General features: G+C 37.2%; 1 protein-coding gene across 1 annotated transcript in view; it reads left to right on the forward strand.

The window, feature by feature from the left end:
* Window positions 1-1,310: 1,310 nt before the first annotated feature.
* GFRAL (GDNF family receptor alpha like) overlaps window positions 1,311-20,465 on the forward strand; it is a 53,216-nt gene continuing 34,061 nt past the window's right edge. The window contains exons 1-5 of the mRNA XM_006182386.3: window positions 1,311-1,475; window positions 5,548-5,682; window positions 7,911-8,063; window positions 13,207-13,278; window positions 14,616-14,931. Of these exons, the coding sequence (XP_006182448.1) occupies window positions 1,454-1,475; window positions 5,548-5,682; window positions 7,911-8,063; window positions 13,207-13,278; window positions 14,616-14,931 (698 nt within the window). The 5' untranslated portion in view covers window positions 1,311-1,453. The remainder of the gene's footprint in view (window positions 1,476-5,547; window positions 5,683-7,910; window positions 8,064-13,206; window positions 13,279-14,615; window positions 14,932-20,465) is intronic.

The raw sequence follows: 20,465 nt of genomic DNA on the forward strand, positions 1-20,465 counted from the left end.
GTCAACAATCTTATGGTTACTGGGGGAAAGGGGTGGGAAGGGATAAATTTGGGAGCTTGAGATTTGCAAATGTTAACCACTATATATAAAAGTAAATTAAAAAAACAAATTTCTTCTGTATAGCACAGGGAACTATAGTCAATATTTTGTAATAACCTTTAATGAAAAAGAATATGCAAATGAATATATGTATATATGTGCATGACTGGGACATTGTCCTGTACACCAGAAATTGACACATTGTAACTGACTATACTTCAATCAAAAAAAAAGATATGTTAACAGTTCCAGTAAAAGCAGGAGACAGATGTAGAATATGGGTGAGAAAAAAATCATTAGAAACAACACCACCAGGAGAGGAGAAAGCTAGCTTCTGTGGGGTGCTTCTAATTTAGAGACAGAGAACTAAAGGAAACAGCCGAAGTTACATTACAGATGTGACCCACAAGCTCATTTGATTTTTATTTGCAGTCAGGAAAAGTGCTTTAGGGTAGAACAAATATAATCTAATATCTCCAATATCTCTCCCTTGACCTCACATCCTTCTCCAGATAAGGTCCCAATTTTCTGTTTCTCTTTATAGCCAATTTCCTTGAAAGACAAAATACCTATTATCAAAAATTACCCTGCTTTCGATTTATCCTGAATCCATTCAACCTAGATTTTTGCTCCCCCAATCCTCCCCACAGATAATTCTCTTATTATCACCACTTATGCCTTCCACATTGTTAAATCAGTACTCTGTCCTCATTTTACCTGAGTTATTAGTAATTGATTATATGTAACCCTCAAAGATATTCTGGACCAAGGCAACAAAGGAAATGTCACAAAAAAGTGATTCACAACATGAGCATTCTCAAGTGTCTAGGAAAATTCTGACCTATGTGGGGAGGCTTTGACACAGTTTAGTATTCTAGATGAAGGGAAAAGAATGGATACATGCTACTATATGTAAAATAGATAAATGACAAGGACCTATCGTATAGCACAGGGAACCATATTCAATTTATTATAATGACATATAATGGAAAAGAATCTGAAAAATAATATATATACATATAACTGAATCCACTTTGCTATACACCTGAAACTAACATTATAAATCAAACCTATTTCAATTTTAAAAAATAGAAAAAAAAAACCCACCTTTTTCCTGTTTGTGCAGAGTATGTATCATTTCTTAGTATCTGGCTCCTGGGCTTTCCTGGAAGCATAATATCTGAGCTCAGTACACTCAGGAGAAGATAATTGAATTTGGACATAATTAGGAAAGTTCGCAGCTCAGGAAAGATTGGTGAGGAAACGATGACTTAGGAAACTGACTTGAATCAGTGATGCTCTTCGGAAGCAAGAGCGGAAGCCGAAGCCTTATTCTGGGCAGTTACTGTTAAGAAGGTGGTGGGAGTAAACACGTCTGTTTTTCTTCCAGGTGAGCAGCCCCGAGGTGTCCACCATGATGGTCTTCATTTTCTTCGGTAAGTGACTGATGCTTCGGGTTTATAGTACCCCAGTTCTTCATGCACCGAATGCTGTCCCATGTACTGAACTGTCAGGTAAGCTAACAGAGCCTGATAATATAAAATCCTAATTACAAATTTATGCTTGAACATGGCTTATTCACCTACTTTTACTCATTAGTAACTATGGAAAATGCACAATGTGAGACTTGCATTCAACTCTCAGGTTGCTTCTGGTTTTTTTTTTTTATAGAATCATCCAATCACTCTGAGTAATTTATGAAGATGTACAGAATTTACAAATATACTAGAGCCTTTTAGAAATGAAACCTTCCAGTACCTATTTACAAGTTATAATATGACAAATTATGAATCGTTATCTATTTTTCTTTGAAATTAAATTAAAATGAGATTAATTGAAATCATTCAGTTTCCCTGATTTTTAGGTGTTCCTATTTATTAAGTAGGAGTCAGTTAGTCGAGTAACACAACACTACAACAAATGCTTCACATTTTAGTCCATTTTTGTGACCTAGAGATAAGTGTGAATTTATCTCTCTTGTGTTGGGTAGAGCGAATGTATTGTAAGATGCTAGTAAAAAAGAATTTGTTTATACTTAGAGCCTATGAAGATCTACGTGCTATGTGTGTTATTAAAGAAGCTATTATATTTTCATCAGCATTTTGTAGAATCTGTAAATTGAATTCAGAAAAAAGGATAGCTGTAATTATAGCTCGATATTAATAATCCACTCATTAAAACGAAGCCTGTGTATTTTCTGCTTTCTCTGTGCTAATAGACGCTGATGAATAAAGGCGTAACTGTGGGCAAGAAAACAAAGAAGGATATTTTGAATTATGATGAACAGAAAAAGAGAATCAAAATAAATCTAGTCAAAGAAAATTAAGGCAAGGAAAGGAATCTTTTTATATAATTTCAGGTTTGGGGGGGTTTAAAATAATAGTTATTTAACATTCCAAAATTTTGCTCCTTGTGCTTATTTCTAATAATATTTCCTTATTTCTATTAAGGAGAATTCTAGGAGAATTAAATTTTTGTAGGTCAGACAGCAATATAGCAAAGCACACAAAATACATTGCAGCTTCATTATGGCCCTCGTTGAAAAGACAACGGTGCCCTCTTGTTTTCAACTTTCACTTCTAAATTAACCTCGACACTAGGTTGCATGATGGAAGGAAATCGTATCTAACACGATCGGGGCCAGAACTGTGCTATTCGTGAGGTTTAACCAGTATTTCCCATAGTGCATTCTTCAGAATATTTGTTCAGCATCATTTAAACAGGCCTGGTGATGTAGGAAAGTTCTGTAGCCAAAGAAACGTGAGACACAGTCAGTCTTTAAATAGGAGCATTTAATATCCTAATGAGCCTTCTGCATCTTTAAGAAGGTGATAAAATGTGTAACATTCTCCATCTTATTTAGTTTAAAATAGAAGCTGTGTTTCACTTACCATTTCAGGAGGAACTTGAAAACCCCTGGCTTAAGTACATTTAAATACACAAATCATAGTCAGGAATGGATAAGATTTGGAAAGCTAAAGTTATTTTGCTTCTTCTGGGCCAAATCATTAAGTTGGTTTTCCTAAGTGACTCAGTTATTTCATCTGAGTAGAAAGTGTGGGAAGTCCTGTAAAAGAAACAATCAAGTTGGTGGTTCAACCTAAAATTTTAAATACGAAAGAAAATAAAATTCACTGGGGAAGGATAACATGCAGCAATCACTCATGATCATCGCACTGATATCAGTGAGGCTCTGATGATCTCCCCAAGAGAGCATCACTTAGAAGTGTCTTGAGGGAGCTATTCACAAGATGTAATGGTCACTGGCAAATAAAATTCCAGTTGTTTCTTAAACTTCTGACCTAAAAATCCCTACTTTGGGATCTTTGGTGAGCTGTATGCAAGCAAGTAACCCTGGGCCAGAATCCAGGTGGCTCTCTTTTTCTTCCTCTAGGCTCGCTAACCTAGAGCAAGGGCTTGGCTAGATGAGGTTGCCCGTGAACACACTGAAAAAAACCCAGAACGCTGATATGTCAATTTCCACTCCAGTCCTCAGCAAGAAAAATGTGACCAAGCTACACCCACGGGGCTAATCGCCAGAGGCACTGGTCCAGCCAGTAGCACATACGATCCAATCAGTTGTCAAGGATTCTCCTTAGGAGAAGAGATTTGGAAAGAGGTAACTTTTTTTTTTCAAAAAGATGTTACTGGCTTTACTTGAAGCCTATAACTCTGTGTTGTGACAGGGGATTCATAATTAACCTCGTTTAAAAAAAATCAAATAATTTGGCTGATTACGACATAGCTGGAGGTCTCCTGATTTTAGTTAGCATGCTGTCCCTATAACTCGATTGTAATTTCCATATTTTTCTATGGATTGCTTAAGCAAGAGTCAGTTTGTATACCTGCAGCATCTGTCTGAGTCCTTAGTACACTGTACTGGCTTAACATTGCTACTTTCTTGATACGTTTAGAAACCTTGCTGGAGACTTTTCCACCCAAAATAACTTGTAAATATCTGGAAGGTGTTATTTTTATTGGGCATTCCTAGTTATTTATGTATACCTCATTCATAAACAACTATTCAAGGTGGTGTAAGTCAACATGCATTTATTGGATATCTATAATGCATCACTGTATTGATGATGGGGATACAATTCTGAATTACCCCTAATGCCTGCTGAGTAAAACCCTAGAACCCAGTGTAAAGACAAACACAGAAATACACACTTTTGTTACAGAGCGATAAATGCTGTGGTTGGAAGTACCCAAGATTGTAGTGAAACAGCTAAGAGGTATTAAATTCCATTTAGGTGTAGGAAAAGGGGTATTGAATTAGGACAAGTTTCCATCAAATAGGTAGTTATTGTGTTGAATCTTAAAGGACAAAATAAGAGGGTTATTCCAGAGTAAGAAAAAAAAAAAAAGGAACCCCTGCTGGGTGTCCGTACAGTAAAGGTTCAGAGATACGAGCATGGAGCATTTGAGAAACTGTAAATGCTTGAGGACCTCCGGATTGCACACGGTGGAGAATGTGAGAGTCATGATATGAGGAACCATCCACAGGATGGGGCAGAGACACGGCAGGACTAGAATGGTAGATTAGCAGGTATAAAGAATTTATCTGAATAAGATGGAACTGGAGGCAGACTGACTAACTGATGGGTTGATCAGATAGTCAAAATAGGAGTCAATGAGCTATGCCAGAGTGTGGATGGGAGAGGGAAGCTGAGGCTAGGATAGGAGCCCACCATGAATCCAAGGTTCCTAGTTTGGGTGCCGCTGTGAACGGTGGAATTACTGATGAAGCAGATGGTCCAGCAGGGGGCGGTGATGAGGAAGACAATGCTAATGATAGGATTGTCTGGAAGTGTGTCTGGAACATCCAGGTGGGGGTAACAGCACCTCTAATTGGAAAATAATGGGACTGAATGAGACATATGAGAATCATCAGTCTAGAGATTTTAGTTAAAACCACGAAGACGTGGAATCGTCCACAGAGAACGCGTGAAATGAGAAATGAGAGAAGTCTGAGGGCAGAACACAAGCCACAAATATACTTTCACAGAATCATCAGAGGATCCTGGGGTGGAGTCTAACCAGGGGCGGAAAACATCAAATGAGCAAGTGACAAGAGCATAAGAAGAGGGGGTGGCCAAAGGGGAAAGATTTCAAGAACAAAATGACAACAGAATGCCCAGCGATAAAAGGAGGCAGGAGGAAGTCTTCAACCTGTCAAACTTGACTTTGTGAAGATGAGTAGGAAATTTCAAACAGCAGTTTCAATGGCGCAATAGTAATAAAAATAAAGTACACGCTGAAAAATGAATAGTAAGGAAGAGGGAGCAAATATAGGCTCTTTATTTCAGAATCTTACATAAGAGACGCAGAGCTCCACAGTGAGAGGAGAGGTTACAGTCCACGTCCAGCCTGGTAATGATTTTATCCCATTTGATGTTTCATTATTCTGCTCCGTATCGTTAATAACTCAGATTCCGAAGTACGTAATAACTGCCGTCTTGTCGCATTGCTGTTGTTTTTGTTGTTCTGTGGTTGTCGTTACTCAAGCTGTGGGGCTGTGCTTGGAAAGTGAGTCCACTTCCCAAACCACTGACTGCACGTATTTAAGAGAACGCTGCCTAAGTGATGCTAACGGATGCGAAGGCGCCTGGAGAAAAATGGAGGATGCCTGCCATGTACCAGGTGGGGCAAGTTGTTTTAAATACACTCAAATAATGTCCTTTTACTGAGATAAACATAGGATTGACTATCCTAGGAAGTCAGTTTTTCTCTAAATACCTTATGTGCAATCTTGGTATTCAAGTGATTCGATTCACCTTCAATTATTTATTAGTGAATTTAGTTACAAAAGAGTATTCTTAAATTACTCAAGGGCTCTGATGCATTGAATTTATTTAAAGCATAAATTAGCTGTATGCAATATTTCAGATTATTCTTGTCTGAAATTATTATTATCATACTTATCTCACCATGTATAATGTTAAAATTACATACATGCCTCTCAGAAGCATGGCGATAATTTTTCAGATAAAATGTCCTTTTGCTTCTATGTTAATATGTCAGTGATAACATAGGAAGATGACATTTGTGATGCTCAGACATGATTTATTTGCATGTACGTAACATGAATTTTATATTCTTGCAACATATTCACTATTTTCCATTCCAACTCTGTCCAGAACAAGTTAAGATAATATTTATATCATTAAATATAAAATTTATAAATAAAGTATAATAAAATTTATATTATTAAAATATTTTATTTTTTATTTGTTCTACCTCCTGCATCAAATGTCCAAACATTTGAGGGCAGGTCCAATGGGTAGAGAATGTGAAGACAGAAGAGTCGCTGTCATTTGTTTAAAAGAAAAAAAAATTCCTAAATATACCAAGTAGCTGAATATATATTGAATGAGAACATCAGAGCTAAGACCCATTCACTAAAAGTGGATACACCAATTACGTAGTGGGACCTTAACCTTGATACTATAATGGCAAAACTTTTCAAAATATCTTATTCTAACATAAAGTAAGTTTTATCAACTCATATAATGAATATTAGAATACCATCAAATCTGATATACCTTCTGGCATATTCAGTAAGAGAAAACCAAAGGGGAAAATAAAAATACATTCTTCCATGACTCATTTTGTTTCTTCAGCCATTTCACATAGAGTAAATTCTGTGATGCTCAAGCCCCTTGCCTGTCTGCTTGTGTGGTCTCTTCCTCCCAAAGCTGTAAGGACAAGTGTGTTGGGTTAAGAGGCAACAACCCATAGTTCGGATGATACCAACATTCACCGTCTCCACCATCAGCTCCTGCCCAGCCACAAGATCTCAAGGAACTTACATAGGACGTAGGGGACAGGAGGGAGATTTCCTTCTCACCCCTGCCTTGAAGGGAGTACACGAATGTTCATACTCCCCCCAAATTATCCAACATTCATTCTCATTACATTCTCATCCAACGTTCTCATTACAGATCAGGGGAAGAATTTCAAAGGCAAATTCGCTCAAATAACACAACAATTTTAGGATGAGAATAAAGGATAGAAACAAAAAAATCTGTTATTTGTTTTGATGGTGAAGCTTCTTGTTACATTTTAAGAGGCAATATAAAATATCACATTCAGTGTGTCCTGAATTATTCCATATTTATTTATTTCCGTATACCAATAGCTATTCACTTGCAGTGAATTATAATATTTGCACCGTTTTCCCATGCATGGCGCTGAAATAGAAATATTCTCAAATACACAAATGAAATGTACTCAACTGGTTTTATTCAGAGAAATGAATAACATAAAATGGTTGGGTCGATGAATATGGCTTTTTAAAGCAGAAAATGAAATATTGGTAATTATGAAAGGCTCACTATTCAATGATATTTATTGAGTGCTTGCTGAGCATCAGGACGATTTCATTTTCCATGATAAATTTAGAGCCACTCGATGTCTTGTATTGTAATCTTAGAATGACATGTAAAATAACATAGCAGATTCAGACCAAATAGCTAATAAAATAGCTAAACTGACAAAATGCTACGATTATAGAGCATTCTGGTCGCCTCCTATAAGGGCAGTCTTGATTATTATTAAAGAACAAAAATTGGCATTCTAAGTGGGGGCAATGCAATTTTAAAATATAGAAAGCTTTAATCTATTTTAGAAAGTAAATATTGGGGGAATGACAGTAGAAATAGATTTTTCACTTGAAAAGTCCATTATATGGACATCCTGTAACAAAGCCAGATAATTTCATTATAATAATGAATTACTAAAATGAAAATGTTAAAAGCTTTGGCGGTGGGGGTGGGGGACTACCCAAAGCTTTAACAAAGCTTGGGTAAGGGAACTAAAAAATTACATTCAGAGTAATGTCTAAGGTGTTACCTGTTTGTGAAATCCAGGAGACCCCCGCCGGATGAAGGAGCCATCCAGCTGTAACCTGAGCATCCAGTCCTTAGTGGAAAGCAACTTCCAATTTAAAGATTGTCTCTGTTCTGATGACCTCTATTGTACTGTTAACAAACTGCTTGGGAAGAAACGCATCAATGAATCAGGTACTACGTTGTTAGATGGAATATTTACAGTCATGAAAAAGAAAAATATTATTTCAAAATTAACCACTTTTATGTAATTTGATAAACTCCTTTTTTTTTGGTGATTTGATTAATTCTTCATGTAATTTAAGTTTATGTGAGCTGGAGATTTCAAGCTTCATTCAATGATAATTCATTAGAATTACAGATTCACTCGTCGATATATGCATTTGTGAGGCTCACTATGGCTTTACACAAGACTTAAAAGGTAGAAGATAAATAAGGTACCATTTCTTTTGGTCTTTTACCAGACCCTGGTAAACTCAGGGTCTCCTGAGAAAGATCAAACTATAACCATTCACCTAGGACTATGCTTGCTTTTGGATAGAAGCATTTAATCCTTTAACAGGCGTTTATTTACTGCCTCCTCAAGGTGCCAGCCTAACACTGAGGTGGTGGTAATCATACAAGCTGGCACATGTCCTTGAGGGCATGTAAACATTTTCCAAGGGATATGTGGGATCAAATAATCCTAAAGTGATCAATTTCCAGATCCTCCACGTCCCTAGGTCCCCTCTCCGAAAAGTGGTCAGCTTGGCAATGCAACTGTTAGCACAGAGTTCTCCCGTCTTTTTTCAAAGTCATCCTTCCCCCACTTTCTAAGACAGAAAGGTTTACTTCTCATTTATCTTGAATGGTCCCCATGCCCAGCCTCTCCAATCATTCATGGTAAGCTTACTGGACAATTTCCTGTTCCTTAATCTTGCCTTTTCCAGAATTCAGATGAATGTAATTACATAACATGTAGCCTTCTGAGCCAGATTTCTTTTATTTAACACAGTGCATTTGAGATTCATCAAAACATGTCTCTTTGTTGAGGAGCAGTAGTCCATTGCATGGTTAGAGCACAAATGGATTATCTACTCACCACTGAAAGTTATCTGGGTTTGCTCTTTTCTCTTCTGTATTGACAGATTGTAAACTTCTTGAACAAATCAGCTTTGACATTTCATTCTTTTTCCTTTTTTTCTTAATATGATAAACATTCAACATAGTGTCTGACAGCTAGTAAATGATCAATAAATGTATAATAATATTTTAAAAATTTAAATATATTGAGCATATAAATCATGTATTCATTCATAAAATTTATTATTCAGTTAATATGGGCAGAGATCTTGTAAACACTGGAGAATCAATATAAAGATAGATAAGAGAGTCCCTGTTTTTTTTTTTTAAAGGGGAAGCGGTAACTAGGTTTATTTATTTACTTATTTTTTAAGTGGAGGTACTGGGGATCAAACCCAGGACTTTGTGCATGCTAGGCAGGCACTCTACCACGGAGCTATCTCCTCCCCCAACAGTTCCAGCTGTTGATCAGCTAAAACCATAGCAAAGTTGACATTTATCCAGATTATTTTATTTAGCCTATGCTGTTAAATTTAAATATGTATAAATTTCCACACATATGTGTATTATAAAAGACGTGGACATTTAGGTGGGTTCACAGATTATTTCAAAATATATAATTACCAATATAATAGAATGAATTATATGAGGGCAGCATTAATTCACACACATCGTATCTGTGCAAGCCTGCATCTGCTGTCCAAAAGAGATGGAGAGGTGGTCTCTGCTCTAGTAGAGAAGCCTGATTTACATAATTATAACAATCCACGTGAGCTGTTATTTGAAAAATGTACAAAACATTATCGTAGTGTATGTTTCAAAACACATCCGGTACAGAGGCAGTACTTTGAACGGCGCTAACAAGACTGTCCTGGCAGTTTTTAAGCTTAACATTTTCATATCTTGAAATTGATTATACTACCTTTATCTTGCATTAGGTAGGAGGCATTTGTAAAATTGAAGGTAGAAGAAAAGCTCATTTAATAAAACAAAAAGAAATTTTTTTTTTAAGAGCAGGATACCCCTAAGGGGAAAAAGATGATGTGGGAAAGAATGGTAGGGTCAAGGAAGTTTTCATTGTGAGAGCCACAAGCACTACCTCAAGGGAGGAGGAGATATTTTAGAAGTAGATGGATTTGCAAATATTAAGTACAACGTCTAAATTAGATTTTTAAAAAAAACAGATTTCTACTGTACAGCACAGGGGACTATATTCAATATCTTGTAATAGCCTATAATGAAAAAGAATATGAAAAGGAATATATGTATGTACAGGCATGACTGGGACACTGTGCTGTACACCAGAAATTGACACATTGTAACTGACTGTACTTCAATTAAAAAAAATAAGAAGTAGATGGTACACTTCTGAAAGCTTATGTTAAGCAAGTTGAGGTTGTATTTCTTATCTTCTTTCTATAAAGTTTATATAATTATGGGTTAATTGAAACTATCTCAGAGAACATGAATTCTCAATGAGAGGTATAACCTCCAAGGGGTGAAAATTGGTTCTTAAAGGTGAGTGAAAAAATCTTACTCTTTATTGTGTATGAAGCACAGATACACATACAGTCTCGAAATGGATACATGGCATATCTGTGGAATTAAATTTTCATGAGAGGGTAAGGGCAAGGGGAATAGGCAAAAACTGTCTAAAAAAGCTTTTTAAAGGGGGAATAATGAAAATCAGTGGGGAAACACTTCAGTATATTTCTAAGGAGGAAATGGAAATTCGGAGGAATAATGGGTTATCTTATAAGTATTTGAATTTGTACCTGATTTCTATGAATCATCACTCAAACGTAATAAAAAGACAAAAGTAAATGATGAGGAAAAAATATTCAAAGAAATTGAGCCTTGTCATTATGTTTAGTTCCATAAACTATGTCACATTCATGTCTTTATTCCATTAAAAAAATTCAAGATCATTTGTAGTAGCTCTCTTAAAATAAGTTTCTTCAATGATTTTTGAAAGACAGCAGATATTGGAATATTTTTTAAAGATATGTCTATATGCTTTTTAGAAAATATTAGAAGGTAATAAGTAGGTGAGCTTATTTGAGTTTTAGTCGATTTTTAAACTTTATTTATAGAAGAATCAGCACTGTCTTCAAATTCGGCTTCACAGTCAAATATCACACAATGGCTCCGTCGGAAAGACACATCACTCACGACTGGAAAAAAGAGTGATTGTACCATAGCAGCGCGGATCTGCCAGGAATCTGAACATTGTGCTCTTTCGTACGAGAATTTTAAGAAAACCTGTGGGAGGGAATCGGAACAATGCAAGACCCTTGATGGACGCTACCTGTGCGCAGCGTTCAGAGAAAGTCTGAAACAGACAATCCTGTGGAGCTGTCAGTGCAGTGACCCTCCGGAAGCAGAGTGCGTTCAAATTCGGGAAAGCTTGTTTGAGAACGTTTGTGTACAGGATGCTCCAATGAATCAAGTTCCAGCCTTCAGTGACGATGATGAGGATGGATTCCACCTAGATATCGTTTCAGGTTGGTACCCCAAAGAATTGAAGAATGTTAAGTGTCATCACAAATAGGAGGTGACCGAAAGAATATTTCATTTCTGATTCCAGCTGTCATTTCTGCCTGTCTTTCTCTTAGAGAATTAAAATGAAAGAACTCAATATTATGACTGTATCTAAAAGGAATTATGAAGAAAGAGGTCATTGCTAAAAGATTTTTAACGTGTTGCATAAAATCATGTTGTAAACATTATAAGCATAATAAAAATACATTTAATTACAAAAACGTAGTAAAATATGTATTAGGATATAAATAAGCATATGAAATTTATATATTTATATCATTTATATATACATTTAAGTGATATAAATATAATATTAATTTCATTCATTCATTCATTGAACAAATACTTAGGAGACATTTACAATGTGCTAAATCCTAAGTCCTGAGCAGCAGGATTAAAAGAAAAACAACAACAAAACTGCCTTTCATTTAAGACGCTTATTATTTTTAAGGGATTTAAAAAAATTAAAGAAATAGATAATATAGTAAGTCATGTTTATTTATTTATTTGATAAGAGATTTCTTTTCAGTGCCCACCATGTCCTAAGACTTGGGGGGAAAAGCAGTAAACGAAACAAACAAACATCATCAAAAATACTGCTCTTCTAGGACCTTACATTCTAAATGGAGGAGAGTCTTGGTTAGTTTCCCTGGAAACAGACTCTGAGACAGAGGTTTGCACACAGAAAATGTATTGGGCCAAGGGCTCGGGCACAAAAGCTAGAAAGAAATGAGAAAAACAGGATTAGGTGGAGGGAGAAGGTTAAAATGCAAGACAACGACTGCAAGAAACTTAGCTGATTCCATGGAAAGGTGGATGGACCTGGGATGGCCTTTTAGAGATGCCGCCCATGGAGGCAAGGGGGCTGCTCCTTTGAGCCCCTTGTGTGGACTGGTCCTTAGATGTGAGCTGTCCCCTGGGAAAATCTGTCCCCTTGAGTGTGTGCCAACTTCCCTGAGATGCAGGCAATGCCTGGAAAAGGACCAGGCACTGGGGAAATGGGAATCGGGATCACCAAAGGGGTCAGCATCCAGTGAGGGGAAACGACCAGGATACCAATGGTGTGAGGGTGGGATGCACATCCAGCGCTCAGCATTTTTTTATCTTGGTTTTGTTTATGTGTCTTTGTTTCCCATAGAGGCTCAACCACAGGGACTGCAGATTTGTCCTCAATACGACAGCGGGTGCAGAGCAGGGACCCAACCAATGCTTCTTGAATGAAAGGTTCTAGAATTAGAGGGTCACAGAGTTCACGTCCATTCAAGGGGGGTTGGTCAGTTCTATCATTATAATTCCTAAAAACGCTGGTAGGCTAAGATAGTCAGAGGTAGGAAGAGTCTTTAAATTGCATTTCAATCGAATTAAGACCTTACTGGGCAGAGTTTTTTGGTTCAGACAATATTCCTTCTGTGCTTTCTCCCCAGACAGGCTCTTTGTTTACTTCCACGCACATGGCCTGGTCGTGAGCATTTGTTTAAATGTTCACGTAACTGAATACTCAGAGCAGGGCTGTAAGGCCGACCTGATGCTATTTCAGGGCATTATTTTTCTTCGTCCGCACCTCACTTCTTTTGAGTATCGAGGGTTAAATAAGCATTGCATGAGCTTATATCTATTTTTGCTGGATTTACTCAGTCATAAAGGCTGTCCACATTCTTCTATTAAATCTAGAAAATTGTCCTCTAATAAATGAGCCTCCTTGTTTTCCTTCTAGATAACGTGAAAGAGGATAATAAATTCAAGGGGAATCTAACGACTCTTTCCTATCATGGAAATGTTTCTAGATTGTAATTTTGATCTGCATAGCAAATACTGGACAATATAATTTAAAATGTAGTGACCAGGCTTCCTTTTTGTCTTTTTTTTTTTTTTCTTTTGGGTAGGAGTTGATTATGTTTGTTTGTTTGTTTATTTATTTATTTTTTATTTATTTATTTATTTATTTAATGGAGGCACTGGGGATTGAACCCAGGACATTGTGTATGCTAAGCACGCCCTCTACCCTGAGCTATACCCTCCCCCACCAGGCTTCTTAAAGATGTGCCATTACAAAATGAATCGTGTGAATTTTTAATCGTTCTAATATTACACCATGCAACAAAATCATTGCATTTCTTCCATCAGTGTTTCAAAGCAACCGTTTTGCCCATCCATTATTTATTTACAGTTATACAGAGAAATACTTGCTAGTTAAAACCAAAGACTAGATCTTTGTTAAATTTCATAGGTATTTGGATCACATATATTAAATTCTTTGAGACCAATTATTTTTGTATATATGTGGGGGGGTGGGCATTTGCATCTATCTACAAACATTTTTATATGTTGGAATAACTACATGGAGCCTTTAGTCAAGATTCCCACCCCTACCCAAATAAAAAGTCCAACAGAACAAGCATCATTTTGAACTGAGCCAGTGAGCTCACCAACAGCTAGACAGCTCAAATCCAATTTCTGAAGATTTATTGTTTTACATTTGAGAAACTTGGACTGAAGGATTATTTTTTCCTTCAGCTCAGTTTTGGCCCTACACCCTTCCATCACTTCTGGATCAGAAGATGTATCCAGTGTAGATGAAATATGGTCCAAATAGTCCACGACTCAGGTCCCAGGAAGTTCATACTAGCTCTAAAAAAAAAGGAAAGGAAAGGAAGAAAGTGAGAGAGAGAGAGAGAGAGATAAGGAAAGAAAGAAAGAAAGAAAGAAAGAAAGAAAGAAAGAAAGAAAGAAAGAAAGAAAGAAAGAAAGAAAGAAAGAAAGAAAGAAAGAAAGAAAGAAAGAAAGAAAGAGAGAGAGAGAAAGGGAGAGAGAAAGAGAGAAAGAGAGAAAGGAAAGAAAGAAAGAAAGAAAGAAAGAAAGAAAGAAAGAAAGAAAGAAAGAAAGAAAGAAAGAAAGAAAGAGAGAGAGAGAGAGAGAGAGAAAGAGAAAAAGAAAGAAAGAGAAAGAGAGAAAGAAAGAGAAAAAGGAAAAGAGAAAGGAGAGTTTGCCAAAAACAGCCCAGGGGTACATGGTTGTATTTTGTTCATGGATTTCTCATAGTGTTTTGCAGATTTCCCTGTCCTGCTTTTTGTTTACTTTTCCACGTCCTGGGCATATCGTTGCTTTTAGGAACCCGAGGGATCCGGTCCTGTTTGGAGGTGGCAGAGACCTGTGTAGGGGACATGCTCTGTAATGCACAGTTGGCCCTGTACCTGAAAGCTTGCTCAGCAAATGGAAATCCGTGCAACGTGAAACACTGCCAGGCGGCCATACGGCTCTTCTATCAAAATGCGCCTTTTAACATTGCCCAGATGTTGGCTCTGTGTGACTGTGCTCAGTCTGACATCCCTTGTCAGCAGTCCAGAGAAGCTCTTCACAGCGAGCCATGTGCGGTGAGCAGAGTTCCAGCCCCGACCTGCCTCGATGTAATTCACAGCTGCCAAAATGATGAATTATGCAGGTGAGCAAAAACACGCATTTCTTACCTTATTTTGGCACCTTATTTGTTACAGCCCAGCCCTAACACTTGCTCTCATTACATTAGCTAGCGTCCCCACCCTCGTCCACCCTGATGTAAATAAAGCCAGACAGTTCACATTTTCAAATCCCTGGTACACATGTATCCTTTTTGAAATTCAAACGCAGAACTACAGAACATGTTTTTAGGATAAAAAAGAAAAAATTCAGCCTGTCGGGATTCGGTACTCATGAAATCGCATTATTAAAATCATCCATTCAAGTTAGACTAATACATTTCTTAACAGACCCAGCTTGTACGCGCATTTTGTTATTTGCTTTTTGGGGGGGTCTGGTCCACTGAGGCTGTTAGATGTCATAGGATTTGGACAAAGTGACTCTTCCAACTTGAAAAGAAAGCATTTGAATCTTAGGCTGGAGATGAGGAAGGAGCAGGTCATCCCCAGCGCACGTGGTGTCAGGACTGCACCCTTCTCCTCTTCCCAGCCTCTCACTGGGCAGCGATGCTAGTCATTTGTTTGCTTATTCAAAAAATAATTACCAAGCACCTACTACGATTTTAGGCATCATGGTACAAGACACAAAGATGCCTGCCCCGCGGAGCTAATGGTCTGGTAGCGATGAATATATAATAAATAAGGAAAATGTGTATTGCAGTATAAGGTAATGAGTACTCTGGAGAACACACACACATAGAATGAGGGGAGTTGTAAATGAGCAGAAAGAGTTGCAACACAAATGGGGGTGGTCCCGTTAGGGAGCATTTTGCCAGAGTTGAAGAAGTGAGGAAATGAACCTGTCTTGGTAAAGATTGGAAAGAAGAGACACCAAATAAATGGAGGAGGAAACGTGTGGGGCACGTCCTCAAGCAGTGAGGGTGACACGTGCAAGGCGGAGAGCAACGGGAGATGAGTTCTACTCTGATAAAACGGAGAGAGACTGGGGGGATCTGAGCAGAGGTGTGAGTGATCTGCCCACGTTTTAAGACCTCCACCCTGGCTGCTAGCTGAGACTAGACTTCACCTTTGCAGGTAACTCCTCCCAGGAACCACAAATGGAACCCAGTTCTCCGGCTTTCTCTTTTCCTTGCTATGATCTTCATTAATATGCTTCCTTATAGACACAGGGCGAGTCTGTTGTGTGGTAAGAAATCCACAGTGAAGTGGGGCTCCTGAGACCCCAGTAAGAAGAGGGAGTAGAGAATGAGACTACAGAATGCTCTTGATGAATCAAAACTATCTGTAACATGGGTGTTACCACGTTGGCGGTGCTTTACTTAAGAACCAGCCATAAATTGTACAATTCTTGGATCCATCTTCTGCTTCTTTTTGGGATAATTATCCCAAGATAATTCATATTAATTTGTTCCCCCAGTATCTTCCCGCAGGGACTATTTGATTTAATGGTGTTTAAATGAATAAAACTCCACATGGAGCAAATTCATTTAAAGATCAAAATCAGCATTTAGTGTGAAGGAAGGGCTCAGCGGGATAGCTCAGGGCGAGAGTTGTCCTATTTGACACCTGGCTTTACCTACAGGCGAATGAGACTCAATGACGTCAACTTCCCTGTTGGGCTGGTTCTTGATAAACTGCTTTCCTTTGGTCTTTTAACTGTCTTCACTCCTACAGGAGAGTCATCCTAACTTGCAAAGTAGCTGCAGATCTTGTAAACATTTGTCAACAAAGGGAATGGCTTTCTTGTAACACGCATTCTGTAAATAAAGGTTAAAGATCTCAGCAGGTTGCTAGAGCCTTGATTTTTTCTTTTTTCGTCTTTTTTTTTTTTTTTTTTTGCTTCAACGTCTTCTATAGAATGCCAAAGTTCTTGAGAAAGTTTTATTAGAGGAACTTGTCATGCAAAGTTATTTCAGGTTTTACTACATTGTTTCTCTTGAGTGAATAATAAATAATCATTAAAATATTTTTTACAGTGCAAGCTGAATTTTTCAAACTCATTATGTCTCAAAAAATCTTTATTCAGTGAAATATTGCATTTCATTGATTCAGAGATGCAAATTTTTGCACATTTTAATATCCTTACCACATTTGGAATGAGTCTTAAGCTCAATGACAGAAACAAAAACCGTTAAATTAAGACAATAACTTGATTGCTAACAAGCGATTTTAGTTGTAATAAAATAATGGTATCTTGTACAATCAATGAAATGTGGTAAAAAACGTTTGATTATACTATTTTTCTCATATCACAAAGAGAATATTACTGTTTATCATCTGTCTTCACTAACTGTGAAATCAAACAACATTTTAACCAACCAGGGAACACTTTTTTTAAAAGTAATTCTTGTAAAAATGCTAGATTTCCCCAAGGATGAGCACCCAGCTTTTCTTGCCAGGGCCCCAGATAGTCCACCTCATTATCTTGAAGTTATTTGTACTCAACTTTCACAACATGATCTTATCTGAGCTTCCCTGGAAAATAAAATATTTTGATGGCAAACGAGGGGATAGGCTGGTCCAGCCCTTAGGAAGTCCCGTGTGGTCTCTGAAACACACGCTCTTGCATTAACCTTACCTTGGCATCAGCACATCCTCAGACTGACGGGTGCAGAGTTGGTGATTTTCCTCAACAAGGACCCCTGGGTTCCACCACGTCTCCGAAGTGCTTAGTGCAGGCTCCGGAACACGATATGCACCCAGAAGATGTCATCTCCTTCCCTCCACTTTCGAGTATCTTCTACTCACTTAGCTTTTATCACGTCCTGATATGCCTACACGTGTCTCTTCTTCTGTGATTTCTGTCTTTCATATACTGGTTCAGGGAGTAAGGACAGTGTGTCTTCTGTTTCTTTCCACCATGTGCAAAGAGTCCCTTAATGACCCCTTTATAAAGGTGATGGAAATATTACACACCATTAGTTGTCAAGATGAAAAGATGAATGCTGTCATTTTTCTCAAGCAGATTTTGCCTGAGGGAGATTTCCAGTATTTAGATTACATTAGTGTTAATGCAATTCAGATGGGGGAAAAAAAGTCTCCAAATGAAAAACCACTTCTTCGGTGAGAATGTTAAGACTTTATCATTTAGGATCCCTGTAGAAGCCCCTGTATTTGGGGCAAAGCAGAGCACTTGGATCTTAAAATACATCTCCCATCCCTGTACCAGATTCTTCAATTTGTGAGAGGTTTTGAGACTCCTCTGTTTATTTGAAAAGGCCAGAGAAGGTGCTAGAAAAGCCAGTTGCCATTTTAATTTTGTCCAATACAGGGAGGTGAGATTATGCCTTGCCAATTAGAAATGTTTAAGGGTTTACAGGAAATTACAAAACATTGTATTTTCATATGTATGAACTCAAGAATGTAGTGAAAAAAAGTATTTGCTTAGAAGAAATCTTACATACTTTATAAAAGCAAACTTCATAATACACATGTTTATTTTAAGTGCTGGGGAATAATCACAAAGTTTAATTGTATATTAGGTCACAGAAGCAAATATAATATATTCTCTGTGCAGAAGTACACAGACCACATTCTCTTACATTTTATAATGGAACCAGAAATTTATAGCAAAACTAAAAACCAAATAATCAACTCTATTTAAAAAATTACTCTTTAAAATACTTTATGATTCAAATAATAAACCAGAAGAAAAGGTTGCAGAATATCAAGAGAACAGGGATAATGAAATAGCTACCCACCAAAACATCTCAAACATAAAACAACATTTCTATAATGCAAACTTTTCTGCCATATTTAATGTTTTACAAATAATTTAGGTAACTAATATACCAACGTACTTTATAATGTACTTTATAATATATTCATTTTTAAATAAATATTCTTCAGTTCATCATTTTTGTAAAATTTCACAACTAATTTTCTTTTTTTAAACATTTTTTATTGATTTATAATCATTTTACAATGTTGTGTCAAATTCCAGTGTAGAGCACAATTTTTCAGTTATACATGAACATATATATATTCATTGTCACATTTTTTTCTCTGTGAGCTACCGTAAGATCTTGTGTATATTTCCCTGTGCTGTACAGCATAATCTTGTTCATCTATTCTACAATTTTGAAATCCCGTCTATCCCTTCCCACCCTCCACCCCCTTGGCAACCACAAGTTTGTATTCTATGTATATGAGTCTATTTCTGTTTTGTATTTACACTTTGTTTTTTGTTTGTTTGTTTTTGTTTTTGTTTTTTAGATTCCACATATGAGCGATCTCATATGGTATTTTTCTTTCTCTTTCTGGCTTACTTCACTTAGAATGACACTCTCCAGGAGCATCCATGTCGCTGCAAATGGCGTTATGTTGTCAGTTTTTATGGCTGCATAGTATTCCATTGTATAAATACACCACGTCTTCTTTATCCAGTCATCTGTTGATGGACATTTAGGCTGTTTCCATGTTTTGACTATTGTAAATAGTGCTGCTATGAACATTGGGGTGCAGGTGTCATCCTGAAGTAGGGTTCCTTCTGGATATAAGCCCAGGAGCGGGATTCCTGGGTCATATGGTAAGTCTATTCCTAGTCTTTTGAGGAATCTCCACACTGTTTTCCATAGTGGCTGCACCAAACTGCATTCCCACCAGTAGTGTAGGAGGGTTCCCCTTTCTCCACAGCCTCTCCAATATTTGTCATTTGTGGATTTTTGAATGACAGCCATTCTGACTGGTGTGAGGTGATACCTCATTGTAGTTTTGATTTGCATTTCTCTGATAATTAGTGATATTGAGCATTTTTTCATGTGCCTTTTGATCATTTGTATGTCTTCCTTGGAGAATTGCTTGTTTAGGTCTTCTGCCCATTTTTGAATTGGGTTGTTTATTTTTTTCTTATTGAGTCGTATGAGCTGCTTATATATTCTGGAGATCAAGCCTTTGTCGGTTTCATTGGCAAAAATTTTCTCCCATTCCGTAGGTTGACTTTTTGTTTTACTTATGGTTTCCTTTGCTGTGCAGAGGCTTGTAAGTTTCATTAGGTCCCACTTGTTTATTCTTGCTTTTATTTCTATTGCTTGGGTAGACTGTTCTAGGAGAACATTTTTGAGATGTATGTCAGATAATGTTTTGCCTATGTTTTCCTCTAGGAGGCTTATTGTATCTTGTCTTATGTTTAAGTCTTTGATCCATTTTGAGTTGATTTTTGTATACGGTGTAAGGGAGTGTTCTAGCTTCATTGTTTTATATGCTGCTGTCCAGTTTTCCCAACACCATTTGCTGACGAGACTGTCTTTATTCCATTGTATATTCTTGCCTCCTTTGTCGAAGATTAGTTGACCAAAAGTTTGTGGGTTCATTTCTGGGCTCTCTATTCTGTTCCATTGGTCCATATGTCTGTTTTTGTACCAATACCATGCTGTCTTGATGACTGTAGCTCTGTAGTATTGTCTGAAGTCTGGGAGAGTTATTCCTCCAGCCTCTTTCTTTCTCTTCAGTAATGCTTTGGCAATTCTAGGTCTTTGATGGTTCCATATAAATTTTATTATGATTTGCTCTAGTTCTGTGAAATATGTCCTGGGTAATTGGATAGGGATTGCATTAAATC

Source organism: Camelus ferus, chromosome 20 (assembly GCF_009834535.1).
Source record: "Camelus ferus isolate YT-003-E chromosome 20, BCGSAC_Cfer_1.0, whole genome shotgun sequence".
Lineage (NCBI taxonomy): Eukaryota > Metazoa > Chordata > Mammalia > Artiodactyla > Camelidae > Camelus > Camelus ferus.